This window comes from Cynara cardunculus (assembly GCF_001531365.2).
Source record: "Cynara cardunculus var. scolymus isolate 2C chromosome LG 8, CcrdV1, whole genome shotgun sequence".
NCBI classification, from domain to species: domain Eukaryota; kingdom Viridiplantae; phylum Streptophyta; class Magnoliopsida; order Asterales; family Asteraceae; genus Cynara; species Cynara cardunculus.
The window spans coordinates 17,921,284-17,937,493 of NC_037535.1; the positions used below are offsets into that span (position 1 = coordinate 17,921,284).

Below are 16,210 nucleotides of genomic sequence, written 5' to 3' on the forward strand. Positions count from 1 at the left end.
GATGCATGACCTGTAAATTTAAAAACATTTTTACCTAAAATTACTAATATGCCCCCAACAATTCAACTCCCAAATCTCAACCTATTGAAAGTCATCTTGTTTCTCATATTTTATTTGCTACAGTGTTATTGATTTGATCACTCGGTATTTTGTTTTTGTTTTTTCAACATTTATTTTACAATTTATTTTATAGATCTAAAGCTATTGTTGTATGTTATTTGTTAACTATTAATTTTCTATTTTTTTAATTGTTATTTCATTAGAGTTCTTGTATTTATTATTTTGATTTAGGTTGGTTTGTCTTTTATTTCTGGTTTCTTTCAAACTGAATATAACTTATTGGCCGCTTACCCTTTGATTTACTGCTACTTATTACTAACTTTAACTTATATATTTGTTAACTATTAAGTATTCTAGCTTATCTTTCATGGCGAAGGATCATGTGAGAAGGGAAGTTATGGTGATAAGCATAAGAAGAGATTTGAATTCTTGATCATTTTTAATCTCATGTCCACCCATAAACTGCGCTTTATGAGGGAATTGATCTAGTGCATCTTGGTGCACCTCATTAGTCTTGACATTCAATTATGATTAATACAAAGATGAAGATATTTTCTTACGCTTCTCACTATAACTTCCATTGTCACTGGAATCCTACTCTATCTTTTCGTTAGGTTTGTTACAAGTTGGTTTATTGTCAAGTGCCAATATGTTGTTTTATTAAAAGTTGGTTCAGTGGTTTGTTCCTCTAGTAATTTGGTTCATTATGAATCAGTAGCATTTTTTTTATTAATAAGTAATGTGTTTATTTGCTTTCAGCTCAACCGAAATAGTGAAATATATACGTACCAGTATAATATATCGGTTTATAAGTTATACTTATTCGATTAATTAAATCATTTAAGCCAAAAACCAAATAACCCAAAACCGTCTTGTTTCGGATGAGTTATTTGGTTTCAGAATTTTTTTGATCACCCTAAATGTGTTCCTAATCATAAAAATTTATAAACCCGCCATTGTACAAAGACCGAGAAAAATGTAACTACGAAACCCTTTTCCATAATTATTTCATTTTAAAACGTACAATGTGACTTTTTGCAGGGACCAAACATGTAACTTACTCTTTATTCCATGAGGTTGTGTTTTGTACATGAGACGAGACAGGATATGACGGAACAAAACTCATTACCCCATGTTTGGCGCAACATGGAACAGAACAAGAACTCACAGTCCCACGTTTGACGCGACATGATACATGGACAAGAACTGGAACAAGGTGAGACAGTATGAGACAAAAGAGACTTTTTCTAAATCCATCTTAGAGTTGCTTTCTTTTACGTTATTTTCATAAATAAGTTCATGTTCAGAAATATATTTTCGGGTCTATCTTTTAAGTTGAAAGTTTTCGGACCAACATCCTTTTTAATTTTTATAGTATCATGAAAAGATTCTTTTTAAAGACCGGAGAAATAGATGATAACATAAAAAGGTTTTTATATGCTTTTTGGACTTGTACATTTGTATGATGTTTATATGTCACATTGATTTGATATACATAGGAATAGAATTTTTGTGGTGTGCTTGGATTAATTGGACCATACAAACATGTGTTTTCCACCATGATGATGATGATGATGGTATGTTCTTGCCAAAACATATGTATTCACCATAAATATCAAAGACAAATTTTTACTACAGTCAATCACATGTGATACTGTAACTATAAAATTAAAAATAACATAAAAATTATATAAAATAACCATAATTACATTGCTACCCTTATTGATTTATTTTTATTATTTATAACTTAAATTATTGGTTACAAGGTTTGAGGCCCACAACTGTTCTCATATTTTCGCAAAACAGAGGGGTTCTCGTTTATATAGGCCGGAGTTCAAACGAGAAACCCTCTGTTTGCGAAAATGAGAGAACAGTTGTGAGCCTCAAATATTTTTACCAATAATTTTGTCAGAATACTCGTTCAATATAAATTCAAAACCCAACACTCATTCAATATAAACACAAAATTAGGCCACATATCTATGTTTATTCATTAAGTTCAACCACTCTAGGTCTATAGTTTAATGAGTTAACAAGCTCAACAACTCTATGTCTATTGCTCATATAGTCCCCAAGTTCAACCACACTAGGTTTGTCGTTTGTTTAGGCGCCAAGCTCAACCACTTTGTGTTTATTTCTCACATGGATACCAAGCTCAACAACTCCATGTCTATGGCTTATTTAGGTACCAATCTCAAAATAGGGATTATGATACCATTTAAAAAACAACAAACAGACTTCTATGCCTATGGATCCATTGCATTACATTCTAAGTTACATGATTCCAATTAAATGACTAACACACTCAAAACATGTAATTTCAAATAAATATGTCATAACCGCATATCACTTCGAAATCCCAACATAAAGCAAATTAAATTGGACAAATGTCCACAAGGCTAATTTTAGCCAAAACCGAGTCAAATACTCAACAACTCCATCGACTATAAAATAGAAGTCATCAAAAGGAATGAAACATATTTAACCAATGTTTATGCAAAATACATGCTTTAAAAGCACGATTAACTCAAAAACTCATCATTGGTTGAGACAAACCATTTTCCAAATGAAAACATATCCTGTTACCACCAAAATGTCTCTTAACACAATAACATGCATTTTCTAAAATGGTTTATAAAACCAAATACACCAAAATGCATTAATATCAAATAATTTGCATTAGTACCAGAAATCATCAAAGATACACATTCTTGAGATTTATTTATCAAAATATTCAAAAACTCAAATATAAGTATTTCACAAGATTTACTAACCCAAATTTACCAAATATGCAATTTTGTCAAATATTCAATACATTTGATAAATATCAAGTAAAACACATTAATACTTCAAAATACACATTTTGGCATGTACATAGTTTTCACAAAACAACTTGAACTCACCTTGCTAGATTTAGATTAAACCTAGGTTTTACCCCAATCTTGAGCTTCCTTTGGTGGAGACTTTAGATCTACAAAATCCATCACTAGAACCTTCATCTAGGTCATAAACAAACCCAACATACACCAAGCAACCCCAAATTAGATTCATGAACCAAACACTAAATATGGTGCAAAAACCCCAAAAGCTTACCTTTCTGACTTACAGGGACCTTATGTCTTTGAGGAAACTCCAATCCTCATTATTTCCATCTTGAAGAGCTTCAAATTACGAATCATTGAATCACCCCAAATTGGAGTAGAAGTGAAGAAGTTATGGCCAAATGAACAAAATCCCGATTTTATGCACTGCAGGTCACCCGTGATAGTGACAGGCGATTGTGTCCATGTCGCTATCGTCGGGCACAATCTCCCGGACTATATCGAGGCTCCTTTCTCCCTTGCCGACTTGACATGCTAGTGTGCCCAATGGTATTATCGACAGGCACTATCCCATGCCCGTACCAATAGTTTTTCCTACTTTTCACCCGTTTGAGCCTGTTTCTCGCCTAAAAGATGATACCTAATATAATCCAACTTAAAAATACTTAATTAAACTATTCTAAGGGTAAAACGCATGTAGGACTTGGGATTTCACCTTACCAGAGATCCGATTGTTATACTATGCTAGTGTCACTATTGCATGGCACAATAGTCGGTACCACCAAACACTCGGTATCGTTGGTGCTACCGTAACAGGTGTCACAACCACATGACACAATAGTCGAGATGGCCATACTCTCAGTACCATGGGTGCTACTGTGACAAATGTTACAACCACATGACACAATAGTCGAGACAAACATACTCTTAGTACCATCAGTTCTAATGTGACAGATGTCAATATCTCATGCCATTATAGTCAAACTCCATAATTAGCTTTTGTATACTGGATCACTCGGTTCAACACCTTATTCAACTGGGACAAAAATCAGGATGTTACAAATGAATATCACTCCAGTTTTACCCTTTCACGTCTTTAGTATTTATGAAAACTTTTTAATATTAATTTATATTTGAAAATCCTTGAACTTCTCATAAAATGTGATTTTAAACACAATACTTAACTTAGAGATTGTTTTCGTATTTTCGTAAATCACAGATCTTCTTGTTTGAACTCTTCCATATATATATATATATATATATATATATATATATTAAACCTAAGTGGATGGTGTTATTTAGTTGCAAATTTCATGAGAAAAATGGATGGACCAAAATCCACTAGACGTTTAACACGTGTGCATTTAATTTGGAGATGCTCATCGGAAGTATTCGTATGGCATAATTGTAATACCATTATTTTATATTAAGATTTTTTTTTTCTTGTATAAGATTATATATGTTACAGTTTTTATATTCTGTTTCGAAATTATCTTATAAAATAAATAATAAAGAAGTTATTTAAGTTCAAATGCATTCACCTTCTATCCCTAGCTTTATGAATTACTAGTTGTGTACCCGTGCAATGCGGTAGGAGCCGTGAATTTTAACGATTTTGAAGTTTCACTGGTTTTATTAGAGAAGATTTAAATGTGATATAAGTTATACTTGGTCTTTACATATTAATACAATTTGAATAAATAAGAGTTATGGTTCCAATTACAGTCTATCGATTTCAAATTTGTATGACAGTTTAAAATCCAACATATTTAAATGACTTCATGAATGTGTTCGATTTACACCAAGAGCAAAAAATCAAGATATCGAGAGCGAGATCGAGAGTTCTAGAGCAATTGAGTGAAAGATTTAATAACTCGTGGTGAATATCAATTTGAGGGGGATGAGGAGAAGACATAGAGGTATGAGAGGGTGAAGATATGAGTGAAAGATGTCAAAAGTATCTTGGAAACATGAAAAGAAAATGTAATAATGTGCATTGGTAACTTGTACTATGTGTTATTTTAATTGTAAATTAAGAGATTTTAAGACTGAATGCGTAAAGTAGTAGTACTTAATACATTATGAGTTGTTTTTAAGAAGTTTAAGACTTTGTGCATAAATGTATAGTACTTTGTGCATTAAAAATTGTTTTTAAAACTTTTGATAAATCTGGTTTATAAAATAGTATAGATATCTTGACTCTTGAGTATCTTTTCAATACAGTAAAAAATATGCATTTTATTTATTTTTTTACAAAGAATTTATTTTAATGTGATTTTAACTTCTTTACTACATGGTAAGAAAAGCTCATGAAAATTTTAAAGTACAACTTTTTTTTTTATAGATTATAAAAGGACAAAAGGATTTAAATTTAGAGAAATTGATCCAAATGTTCATATTCCACTTTCTACAACCAAATTGACCTCCTAATCATTTCTCTTCAGACTTTACTCAAAAGTCACTAAGTCCGCAATACCCAGGTCCACAATTATTGTGAGTCCACTAAACGATAAAATCCTAGAGTTTTTTAGCATAGGTCTGTAACCACATGTCTGTAATTATTACGGATCCGGCTCAAAACCCATTATCCTTGAATCCGTAATGTCAGATCCGTAAGTGTCCACCTCCATACTGCCATCTCTGCAATTATTGCGGACCCGCCACGTGGCAACTTCTGAATAAATCTTAATCAACCAAGTGGTAGGTCCGTAAGCCATGTCCGCATTTTTTTTTGCCAAAAATCCCATTTTCATGTATGTTTGGTTGCGGTTGTGCATTGTATTTTTTCACACTCATTATGAATTATATAAACTTCAACAGATCATTAAGAAGATCACTGTATTGGAACGATTCGATTCTGTCAAATTTTTGTATGAGAAGACCAACAATGGATATTAAAAACAAACAAGTCTTTTCAATCAAATATTTCTCTCGTGTATCTTCCTTTTCTTTGTTCTGTGTTTTTTTTTCAATATGAGTTATGAAACTAATAAAATTAGGTTACGTATTAATGGCCGAGGGTTCATGGCAGCAAACTAATCAAGAGTGGGAGTATGTTTTCTGATCAACCGCTGCTCTGCGTCATGGTGTCATTAAACATTACACATTCGATATTGGTTAGTTATGTTTAAAAAAATAGTGGCGGCTATCTATATACCATGCCAATAACTCTTTAGTAGGCTTTGCTCCAGGCGTGGCCTCTGCTCTTCCTAATATATTCAAAACTTATAATGTTAGATTTTGTCGGTTAACTTAATTAATCTTTTTAAGTATTTCTTTTGTATAGAGGGGGAGACCCTTCCTATCAAGCAAAAAAACCAAAAACGCAAGACAAATTCGCACTCGGGTAGGGGCGAACCACATCCACCAGAAAAAGCCAAGGAACCCCATTTTTGTAAGTATTTAAAAAGCATACTCTTGACATATCAAGGATGTCAAGTACGTGCCTCCAAATAAAGATAAGGGACCTATCCCAACGAATTGCCCTAGGGAGCCTATGGTCGTCTTTTACAAAGTAGATGGTGCAGACGGAAAATGTCTCAAAAATCCATATATGTGGATTACAATGTCAAACATTTAAGTAAATTGTTAAACATGTAAAATGTATAATATTTAAATAATAGTAATTTAACTAACCTTAAAGGCAAATAAGAACCCGATCATCGTCAATTTACATTTCTTATCAGCCTGTCTTCGGACAACACTATGCATTTGCCTAGTTGCAGGTTCCCAGATAAAAGATCCCTAACGAAAACGGCTTCAAACCTGAAAATTCTCTATTGCCCTAATCAAGGTATCCGTAACAAGGCAAATTGCCCCGACGGCCTAGAAAAAAGATCTCAACCATCATCATCAAATAAACACGTACAACATCAACGTCCTCAAGATCGTCCTCCTCACCTTTGTTATTCCTAACGGTGCCAAAAACATGAATGAAGTCGCGCACCATCAACTTTCCATAACTAAAAATCCTATGAATGTCGACCCTACCTTATGGAGGGTCGACATCGGTTCAAAACGAAGTCCTGTCACAAGATAGATCTTCTTCTGACCATAATGAAGTATATACTTGTCGACCTGAAAATACATCTCATCATCCCGTCCATTCTCTGGGAACATCTCTGTCTGTAAAAATATATGAACAAACATCGGGTTTGCCGAATTATCATTAAATCCAACCATGATCTAAAACAGGCAGAGGTAAAAATCTCTAACCTTTGCCTATTTAACTTCTTCTTAATATCGTGAATAATAATAATCTTTGACTTCAATGTCAATGAAGCGTTATAAAAAACCACCCTGCGCAATATTAATTATCAAAATTTAGAGCCAAAGTTTGTAAATACTCTAATTATAGAGATCAAATGTGTAAATTTTGTAAGTTTAGAGACCAAATGTGTAATTTATCAAACTTTAGGGACACAATCAATACATTTTAATTTCCTAGGCACCAAATCTGTTAATGCTATAGATTTATAGCCGAAGTTTGTTTATAATCTAATTATAGGGACCAAATGTGTAAAATTTGTAAGTTTAGGGCCAAATATGTAAATTATCAAACTTTAGAAACACAATCAATAAATTCTAATTTCCCATTCACCAAATCTGTTAATGATCAACATTTAGAGCCAAAGTGTGTTTATAATTTAATTATAGGTAACAAATGTGAACCATTTATAACTGTAGGGACCAAATGTGTAAAGTTAGCCATGTCCGTAATCATATGCAGGTCTGCAATCATAATATGGCCAGTCCGCAATCGTAATAGGGTGTTCCGATTACATTTGTGTTCCACCGCAGGGTTTCAAACTTAGATAAATATCAACATTAACATATAGATTATAGAGGGATGGAATATTCCAGATCTGCCTTTGGGTTTCAAACTTAGATAAATATGAAGACAAGAACTAACCTCAGCCATTACAGAAGCGTGATGAAGTGAATTGGGCAAAACACGAGCGTGAATCGACTCGTGGAAGCAAAGCGCGTGACTCTCAAAAATCGAATGCTTGGATGTTTGATGGTCCCCCATAATTTTTTATACTAAAAACCATGGCCTTTAATTAGTAAATAAGAAAGGTTTAAAAGATGTGAGAGAGGTAGGTGGCCGATCAAGAGCAATAGTAACCAAAACGTCTGGTTTTTAAACAAAAGAGACCATTTATGGACTATACGAACTTGTCATCTCTTATTCAATTCAACGTATTAGGGTTTATGGTAACCACCCCATGCTTGTGGCACATCTACACTAATTGCGGATGTGCCATTGCGTATGTAGCATTACACTTCCAGGAAATTACAAATCGGCCATTATGATAGTGCACCGATTCATAAGAAAATAGGCTTTGGGTTGAATACCGTAATAGTTACGAGCCGATTGTTACAAACCTGGCCCAAAACCGTTGATTTTTTTTGTCGTTTAGTGGGTCCGCAATAATTACAGACCTGGGTATTGCGAACTTAATGACTTTTGAATAAAGTCCGGAAAAAAATGGTTAGGAGGTTAACTTGGTTGTGGAATGATTTTGAGTCAATTTCCCTTTAAATTTATCATATTTGAGATATTATTAATTCAAATATATTAAAATAAGGAAATAAGAATTGATAACTTAATTCCTACCAAGGATTATTGGCAAGGATGGTCCCTAACTTTTCTGCCATTGAAACATGGCCACATGATTTGGGGATAATCGACCACATGATTCGGGAGAATCGACCCCATCTTGAAATCGACCCATGAACAACCGACTTGTACGTTTCAACTCATTAAGAGCTTGTCAAAAACAGTAATTATCAAATACTGTAATATTCTGTAGAGTAAAAAGTACAAGGGTCTAATTTATTCGATGCTATCAATTTTTATTGTGAGTCATGTCAATTGATATACTCGAAATCAGTAAATCTGACCGAGTTCAAGTTAAATACCACACGTATAAGAAAAACTTTGGTTTCTAAACAATCTTGTGAAACGACTTTTAGGTTTCGGTTGTAATTATTGCAAGAACAGAAGAAAAAAAGAGAGGGAAAAGAACGGAAGGTAAAACATGAGTCATTATCTTATCTCATTGTATTATTCCTTTTTAATCATGAATACGTTGAACGATGCATCAATGTTCTTTGACTTGAATTTTGGTAGATTTGGTGTTCGGCCTCGTTTAAAAAGCTTCGGTGCGATTCGAATAAAAAAAAATAGGAATTTGTGTTGGGAGCGATAGACAAGTGAATGAGATTTTTTTACGAGATTGTAATTGAAGGATCCGATGATGCGATTTTCTATAATTGTACTGGAAAATTCTCTTCAATATTACCCAAGAATATAAGTTTCTTGATTGAATCTTGTTAGACCACCGTATCTTTAGGTTAGACCACCGTATCTTTAGAAAATATGGTGATTATGTGTAACAAGAGTAAAACATAGCTATAATAAGATGCACCAAACTTGCTTGCATCCTCCCTAATGTACAAAAACTACCAACACTGATAAATTTCAACTGTTTTTCTTCTTCTTTTTCTAAGGTAATAGTCGTGTCTAAATTTGTTGTCTTCATGTAAACAACTGCTATACTCTTGAAGGTAAATATCATATCTGCATACATCTTAAGTCTGACCCTACCTCCAGGTTGGACATATTGGGCTCGTTTGGTTTGGGTTAGTTTGGTTTAGTCATGTCTAACATTGACCGGTTACGTCAGTTGTATCCAAAAAATAGTTCAAATCTCTACCATTACATAAATGCAAGATGTATAGTAACAATGCAGGAACTAAAGCACTGAAAGTGAAACGAGTCGAAAGTACAGGGTGTGAAGTGAAATTTGAAAGAGCATCAAATAATTGTTTGTTTTGGTGGACCAATGGTTGGACCATGTATGTGAGTCCACACTATAAGATAAGAAATGGGGTCAGGGTTATAATCAAGTAACTTCATATTTATATTATGTCCACTCATATTGTACCTTGTCACACAAAAATACAAAAAATCAATCCTATTTAAGGGTTTGTGTGTCCTTCCATAACACATTTCCTCCTCATCTTCACTTTGGAATAATCCAAAGGACCACCGTCAGCACCATCACCATCACCACCACCACCACCATCATCAGTATCACCTGTTCTTTCAAAAAGGAAAGATGGTAAGGCCTGAATCACATAACTTTATGCATGTTATTCTTTTTTTAGCCCGATCATGTAATATCAAACTAGAAACAGACAGATGATCCGTGAGAGCAACACCAAGTTGGTTCTCTGTCTTTCTCTCTACACATTCCATGAGACAAAGGGTGCAACCTTTCTCATACGTCTTTCTAGTTGTGGCTTAATCTTTCACGTTTTCCAATCTGCAGTTCCGTTCAAGGGTTTGAATCTATAGCATTGCACATGGTGCTCCTCCAAAGAGGCTAAAGTTTTCTCTACCTGTTATATATAAAGATGGAAGTAAAGCAACCAATGTTCCTGACCGCATACAACAACTTATATGGGAGTGCATCGAGTACCGAAAACAACAAAGATCGGAACAGGAAAACGAGGAAAGAAAAGGGATGGGAGGATGAAGAACCCTTGAACTTACGGAACTTGTCAAAGGTCATAATCCCTCCGTTGGGTGCTTCATCAAATTATCCGCAACACCATATTCATTCCAAATCCACCATGATCATCTCTCCTACAGACTCCAAATACAGGTAACAACTAGTTTCTATTTTTCTTTATTGGTATACTGTATGTTTTAAACTGCTTCGTATACTGATTTCGATTAACTCATCTTCTTACCCTCTTTTAATTACGAGTTTTAAAGAAATCTTTGAAATTTCATGAAAGCCGTAGCACTTTTGATTACAAATAACCAAAGAAGTTGCTCTCATATCCTGGAAATATGACGTCATAAAACAATTTTTTTTTACATATTTCTATCTTTTAATTCAGTTAATACTAAATAAGTGCAGGTGTTGGCAGACATTAATGGTGGCAATGGTGGCATATTCAGTTTGGACATACCCCTTTGAAGTCGCCTTCCTCAAATCCTCTGCGCAATCACGGAAGCAACTCCTCATCGCTGACTTTATCGTCGATCTCTTCTTTGCCGTCGACATTATTTTGACATTCTTCGTTGCTTACATTGACCCTACCACTCATCTCCTTGTTCGTGACTCTAAAAGCATCGCCACCAGGTATCTACCCAAAATTCTTCCTATCCCATTACTTTTTCTACCCAATTCCACTTCGTATTGATTCGAATTGTTCTTTTCGGGGGGAATTCAGGTATATATCGACATGGTTTCTGATGGATTTGGCATCCACGTTGCCGTTCGACTTGATATCGTACTTGTTTACCGGCCACCACGTGAGTCTCCCGTATTCCATATTGGGTTTGCTCCGTTTCTGGCGTCTCCGCCGCGTGAAGCAATTTTTCACTAGGTCAGATTCAGATCGATCGTAAATTTATATATATTATAGATGCTTCAACTTACATATGGTTATGGCAGGCTTGAGAAGGACATACGATTCAACTATTTCTGGGTCAGATGTGCGAGGCTTCTTTGTGTAAGTCAATAAATTGTGAAATCCAACATGAAAATGTTTTCGAGTTACAAACATTTTGTGTTTGATTTGTGGTTTTAAGTTGAAATTTGTGATGGGTGTGTGATAGGTGACGCTATTTTTGGTGCATTGTGCTGGTTGCATCTACTACTTGCTAGCAGTGTTGTATCCACATGATGGAAGGACATGGATCGGGTCAATGAACCCGAATTTCAGGGAGGCGGATATTTACATTCTGTACATATCCGCCATATATTGGTCTATAACCACCATGACCACCGTCGGCTATGGTGATCTCCACGCCGAGAACGCGGCGGAGATGGTGTTTATCATCTTCTACATGCTTTTCAATCTTAGCCTTACCGCCTACATTATCGGCAACATGACCAATTTAGTAGTCGAAGGCACTCGTCGCACCATGGAATTCGTAAGCTCTAGTTTTCTTGTTTAGAGTTTCAACTCTAGTACTTTGACTCTCGAAGTCAAACCGATACAATTTCAAACTCAAATTTACATGGATTTACAAGAATTACATTCCACGCTTCTTCTTTTGACCCTCTATCTGTTCTAAGATTCAAATGGGTACTAATTGTTTTACGGCTAATCTGAAGTTCAGTGGAATTTTGAAGTTGAAATCTATGCTGGTTTGACCAAAATGTCAAACTCAAAGTCAAATTTGCATGGATTTTGTACTAATTACATTCCATGCTTCTTCGTATGATCCTTTATCTGTTTTGAATGTCAAATGGTTGCTGATTTGTTATCAATAGCTTGAAGTTCAATTGAATCTTGAAGTTGAAATCTATGTTGGTTTGACCAGAAAGTCAAAGCAATGCAATCATAGTCAAATTTTTACATGGAGTTTGTACAAATCAGATACCATTTCTTCTTTGGACTCTCTTTCTTCTGGTAAGCTCAAATGGTTACTGATTTTGTACCGACAATCTAAAGTTCAATCGAATCTTGAAGTTGAAATCTATGTTGGTTTGACCAAAGAGTCAAACCAATGCAATCAAAGTCAAAAAATTTACGTGGATTTTGCACAAATTGGAGACTCTATCTTTTGGGAAGCTCAAATGGTTACTGATTTTGTACCGATGATCTAAATTTCAATTGAATCTTGAAGTTGAAATCCATGTTGGTTTGACCAAAGAGTCAAACTGTTACAGAACTCAAAGATCCTACTTTTGCTGCATTATAGAGAAACAGCATTGAAGCAGCATCGAGTTTTGTGGTGCGGAACCGGTTGCCAACTAGGCTTAAAGAGCAAATTCTGGCATACATGTGCTTAAGATTCAAGGCCGAGAGCTTGAATCAACAACAATTAATCGAGCAGCTCCCGAAAACCATATGCAAAAGCATTAGACAGCATTTATTCATGCCAACGCTCGAGAGAGTTTATCTGTTCAATGGTGTATCCAGAGAAATTCTCTTGCTTCTGGTATGATCCTATACTTTGAATTTTCAAATCCAAAGCTCACACAGATCTTGAAATGCCCACAAGCCCAAGGTCTTCTTGTTCTTAAAACTTGATGTAAATTTTAGTTGTTTTGAAGAATTTTGTCAAAATTTTGATGGGTTTGTAAGATTTCTGAATCTAAAATAAGTCCTTTTGATCTTAAAAGCTAAACTGTAAACCTAATCGGTTCTTTTGTTGTTGTTTTGGAAAACAGGTTGCGGATATGAAAGCCGAATACATACCGCCAAGAGAAGATGTTATAATTCAAAATGAGGCACCTGATGATGTGTATATAATCGTATCGGGTGAAGTAGAAATCATAGAATGTGATCCGATGGAGAAAGAACAAGTCTTGGGTGTTCTACGATCAGGTGACATGTTTGGAGAAGTTGGTGCACTTTGCTGCAGGCCACAGTCTTTCACCTACCGAACCAAGATCCTAAGCCAGCTCTTGCGGCTCAAAACCACCGCTCTCATTGAAGCCATGCAGACAAAACAGCCCGACAATGTGTCCATCCTCAAGAACTTTCTTCAGGTTTGGTTAATTTAGTCTGGTTGAAGTGGACCTGTTCTTGTCAAACATGGCCTTATGCTTATTATGCAAGTGTCTTGAAGCATTGACTGCAACTCTGCAGCATAACAAGAAGCTTAAAGATCTGGACTTGGGGGACTTGTTGTTGGAGGGCGGTGAAGAGGGTGTCGATGGAGATCCGAACATGTCAATGAACTTGCTCACTGTTGCCGGCACCGGCAATGCTGCTTTTCTAGATGAACTTCTAAAGGCAAGACTTGATCCCGATATCAGCGACTCAAAAGGAAGAACCCCTTTGGTATTCCACTCATCTTTCCATATCTTGATCATTACAAAATCGATCTCATTTACAACCAAGAAAAGTTTGCGATGTGATTTGTTGATTTTGTTTGCATCAGCACATTGCAGCATCAAAAGGGCATGAAGAATGTGTTTTGGTTCTTCTAAAGCATGCATGCAACATACATCTTAGAGGTATATATGGTTGTTTGGGGTTACTATCATTAATTTTGTTGGAGTCCCACATCGACTAGACTTGAACCATTTCTCCTCAATATATAAGGTTTTTTGGAGAGTAATCTAATGGGTTTCACATATTCTCACAAATTCTTTCAATTTTTGGCTTCAAAATGATCAACTGACATATATTTATGACATATGTATGGTAGATATGGATGGTAATACTGCATTATGGGATGCCATAGCATCAAACCACCATTCAATATTTCGAATTCTATACCACTGGGCTTCCATTTCGGACCCCTTTACAGCCGGTGAGCTCTTGTGCGCTGCTGCAAAGAGAAACGATCTATCGGTCATGAAAGGCCTCTTAAAACATGGCCTGCTCGTAGATTCAAAGGACCACCATGGATCAACGGCTATCCAAATCGCAGTGTCGGAAAACAACATAGAAATGGTGAAGCTACTCGTGCTTAACGGGGCCGATGTGAACGATCACACAATCAAGAACAAGATCCCAGCAGAGAATTTGAAGGATTATGTTGCAAAAAGAGAAGTTGGACACCAGATCACGGTGCCGGATCAAGATCTGGTGACGAAGGCCGCCTCTTCTGGTGGCCGGATAAGGGAGGAGAAGGTAGAGAGGGGTATTTTGGGAAAATCACAAGGACAATTTGTTGGTAGAGTTAGTATATACAAAGGGCTTCCTATGGTAAGGAGGAAGATTAGTTGTACAGATGCTGGGAAACTTATTAAGCTGCCAAGTTCACTGATGGAGCTCAAGATCATTGCAGGTACATTGCTTGTACTTAGTGCATGAATACTTGTACATTTTCTTCAAAATTTGGGCTTTTTTTAATGATAATTAAAGCTTGTTTTATGGGTTTTTCTTTTGAAGGTGAAAAATTTGGATTTGATGCTACAAATTCAGTAGTTACAGATGAAGATGGAGCAGAAATTGACACCATTGAAGTGATTAGAGATAATGACAAGCTTTTTATAGGAGAAATACCTTGATGGTTTGTACAAGAACCAATCAATAAACCATTGATCAAAGGTGTAATACCAATGAGCATAAATCAGATCTATAGATAATAATTTCGTATTCCATAAGTGTCGATGAGAATTCGGGTTCAAGTATGTTTAAAGGTAACGGAGGGTTTATCTGACTGTTAACTCGAGACCCTGTAGAATTATCGAGGTGCACATAAATTAACCTAAACCTTGTGGGCTTAATCTCCTCAGAGGTCACTGAATCAAGTATTGTAAGACCACTGGGGATTTTCCTGACTGTTTTCCAGGTCCTGTAAGATTAGTGGAGGTGTTATTTTTAGAATTTATATAAAAAAAATGACTATAAAATGAATTAAGTTGTACATACAAGAGATATATATATATATATATATATATATATATAGGGTATATTTCTTTTACAACCTTGTGTATTTGTACAACCCTTGCAACCCAATTAATTGAGATCTTTATAGAAATGATGGGAGCTCATTTATTATGATTTGAATATTTATGGAATATGAATAGAGTTCATTAATTATGATTAATACTTTATATTAGGAAACAATCAAAACTTCTATGAAATCACATATTTATCAAATGAAATGGACGGTTGAGATTGGGTTGTATTGGTTGCACAAATGTCAAGGGTCGTATAATAACCAACCTCTATATATATATATATATATATATATATATATATATATATATATATATATATATATATATACACACAATTAGAAAAATAGTATAGAAATGAAATTACCGTTTTGTCCCCGAACGAAAGTGCGTATCTACTTATGAGATGAGTTAAGTGGAGTACTCTTCCATGTCTTAAATAGCAGGGTGGGATCCATACATTTTCTTCCGTACGGACTTTGTTGCGAAAAAGCTGGGAATCCTGGTATTTATCATCAAAATGCGGTGGCAATTTCGAATAACTTTAACCAAATCGATTTAAACAAAAACGAATATTCACCATCAATTTATTATCTTTCATTACTTCTTTATTTTTTTAGATTAATGTTTTAAATGATATGTGATTAGTTTCGTTTAAAACTATTACATATCAAATATGATTCACTATATGAATTTTTGTAGATATCAAATATGATAATATATATATATAGAGGCCTAATCAAATGAGAACTAATTAGTTTGTGGTAACTGTGAGAACTAATATTAACTACAAATCAATAGATAAATTAGAAAATTTATAACTTTGGCAATTTTGAATTAAAATTTTAATGCAAGGATATTTGGTATTTTACAACTTTCCTCTCTCCTCTCTTCTCTCTCCGGCCACCGTCCTCCGGTGATACTACAATGGTATCA

The 16,210-nt window shown here is 34.9% G+C and overlaps 1 protein-coding gene across 2 annotated transcripts; it reads left to right on the forward strand.

Moving 5' to 3' along the window:
• The first annotated feature begins 9,817 nt into the window (after nucleotides 1–9,817).
• Nucleotides 9,818–14,975, forward strand: LOC112517130 (potassium channel AKT2/3). 2 transcript variants are annotated; one of them, XM_025124469.1, is made up of 12 exons: nucleotides 9,861–10,012; nucleotides 10,223–10,558; nucleotides 10,820–11,044; nucleotides 11,136–11,291; nucleotides 11,360–11,417; nucleotides 11,524–11,841; nucleotides 12,616–12,855; nucleotides 13,088–13,408; nucleotides 13,509–13,703; nucleotides 13,804–13,879; nucleotides 14,074–14,658; nucleotides 14,763–14,975. In XM_025124469.1, exons 2-12 carry the CDS (start codon nucleotides 10,308–10,310, stop codon nucleotides 14,879–14,881), a joined length of 2,544 nt encoding a protein of 847 aa, XP_024980237.1. In that variant the 5' UTR covers nucleotides 9,861–10,012; nucleotides 10,223–10,307; the 3' UTR covers nucleotides 14,882–14,975. The 2 variants fall into 2 exon arrangements, with proteins under 2 accessions (XP_024980236.1, XP_024980237.1); XM_025124468.1 differs by having other exon boundaries at nucleotides 9,818–10,558.
• The last annotated feature ends 1,235 nt before the right edge of the window (nucleotides 14,976–16,210 follow it).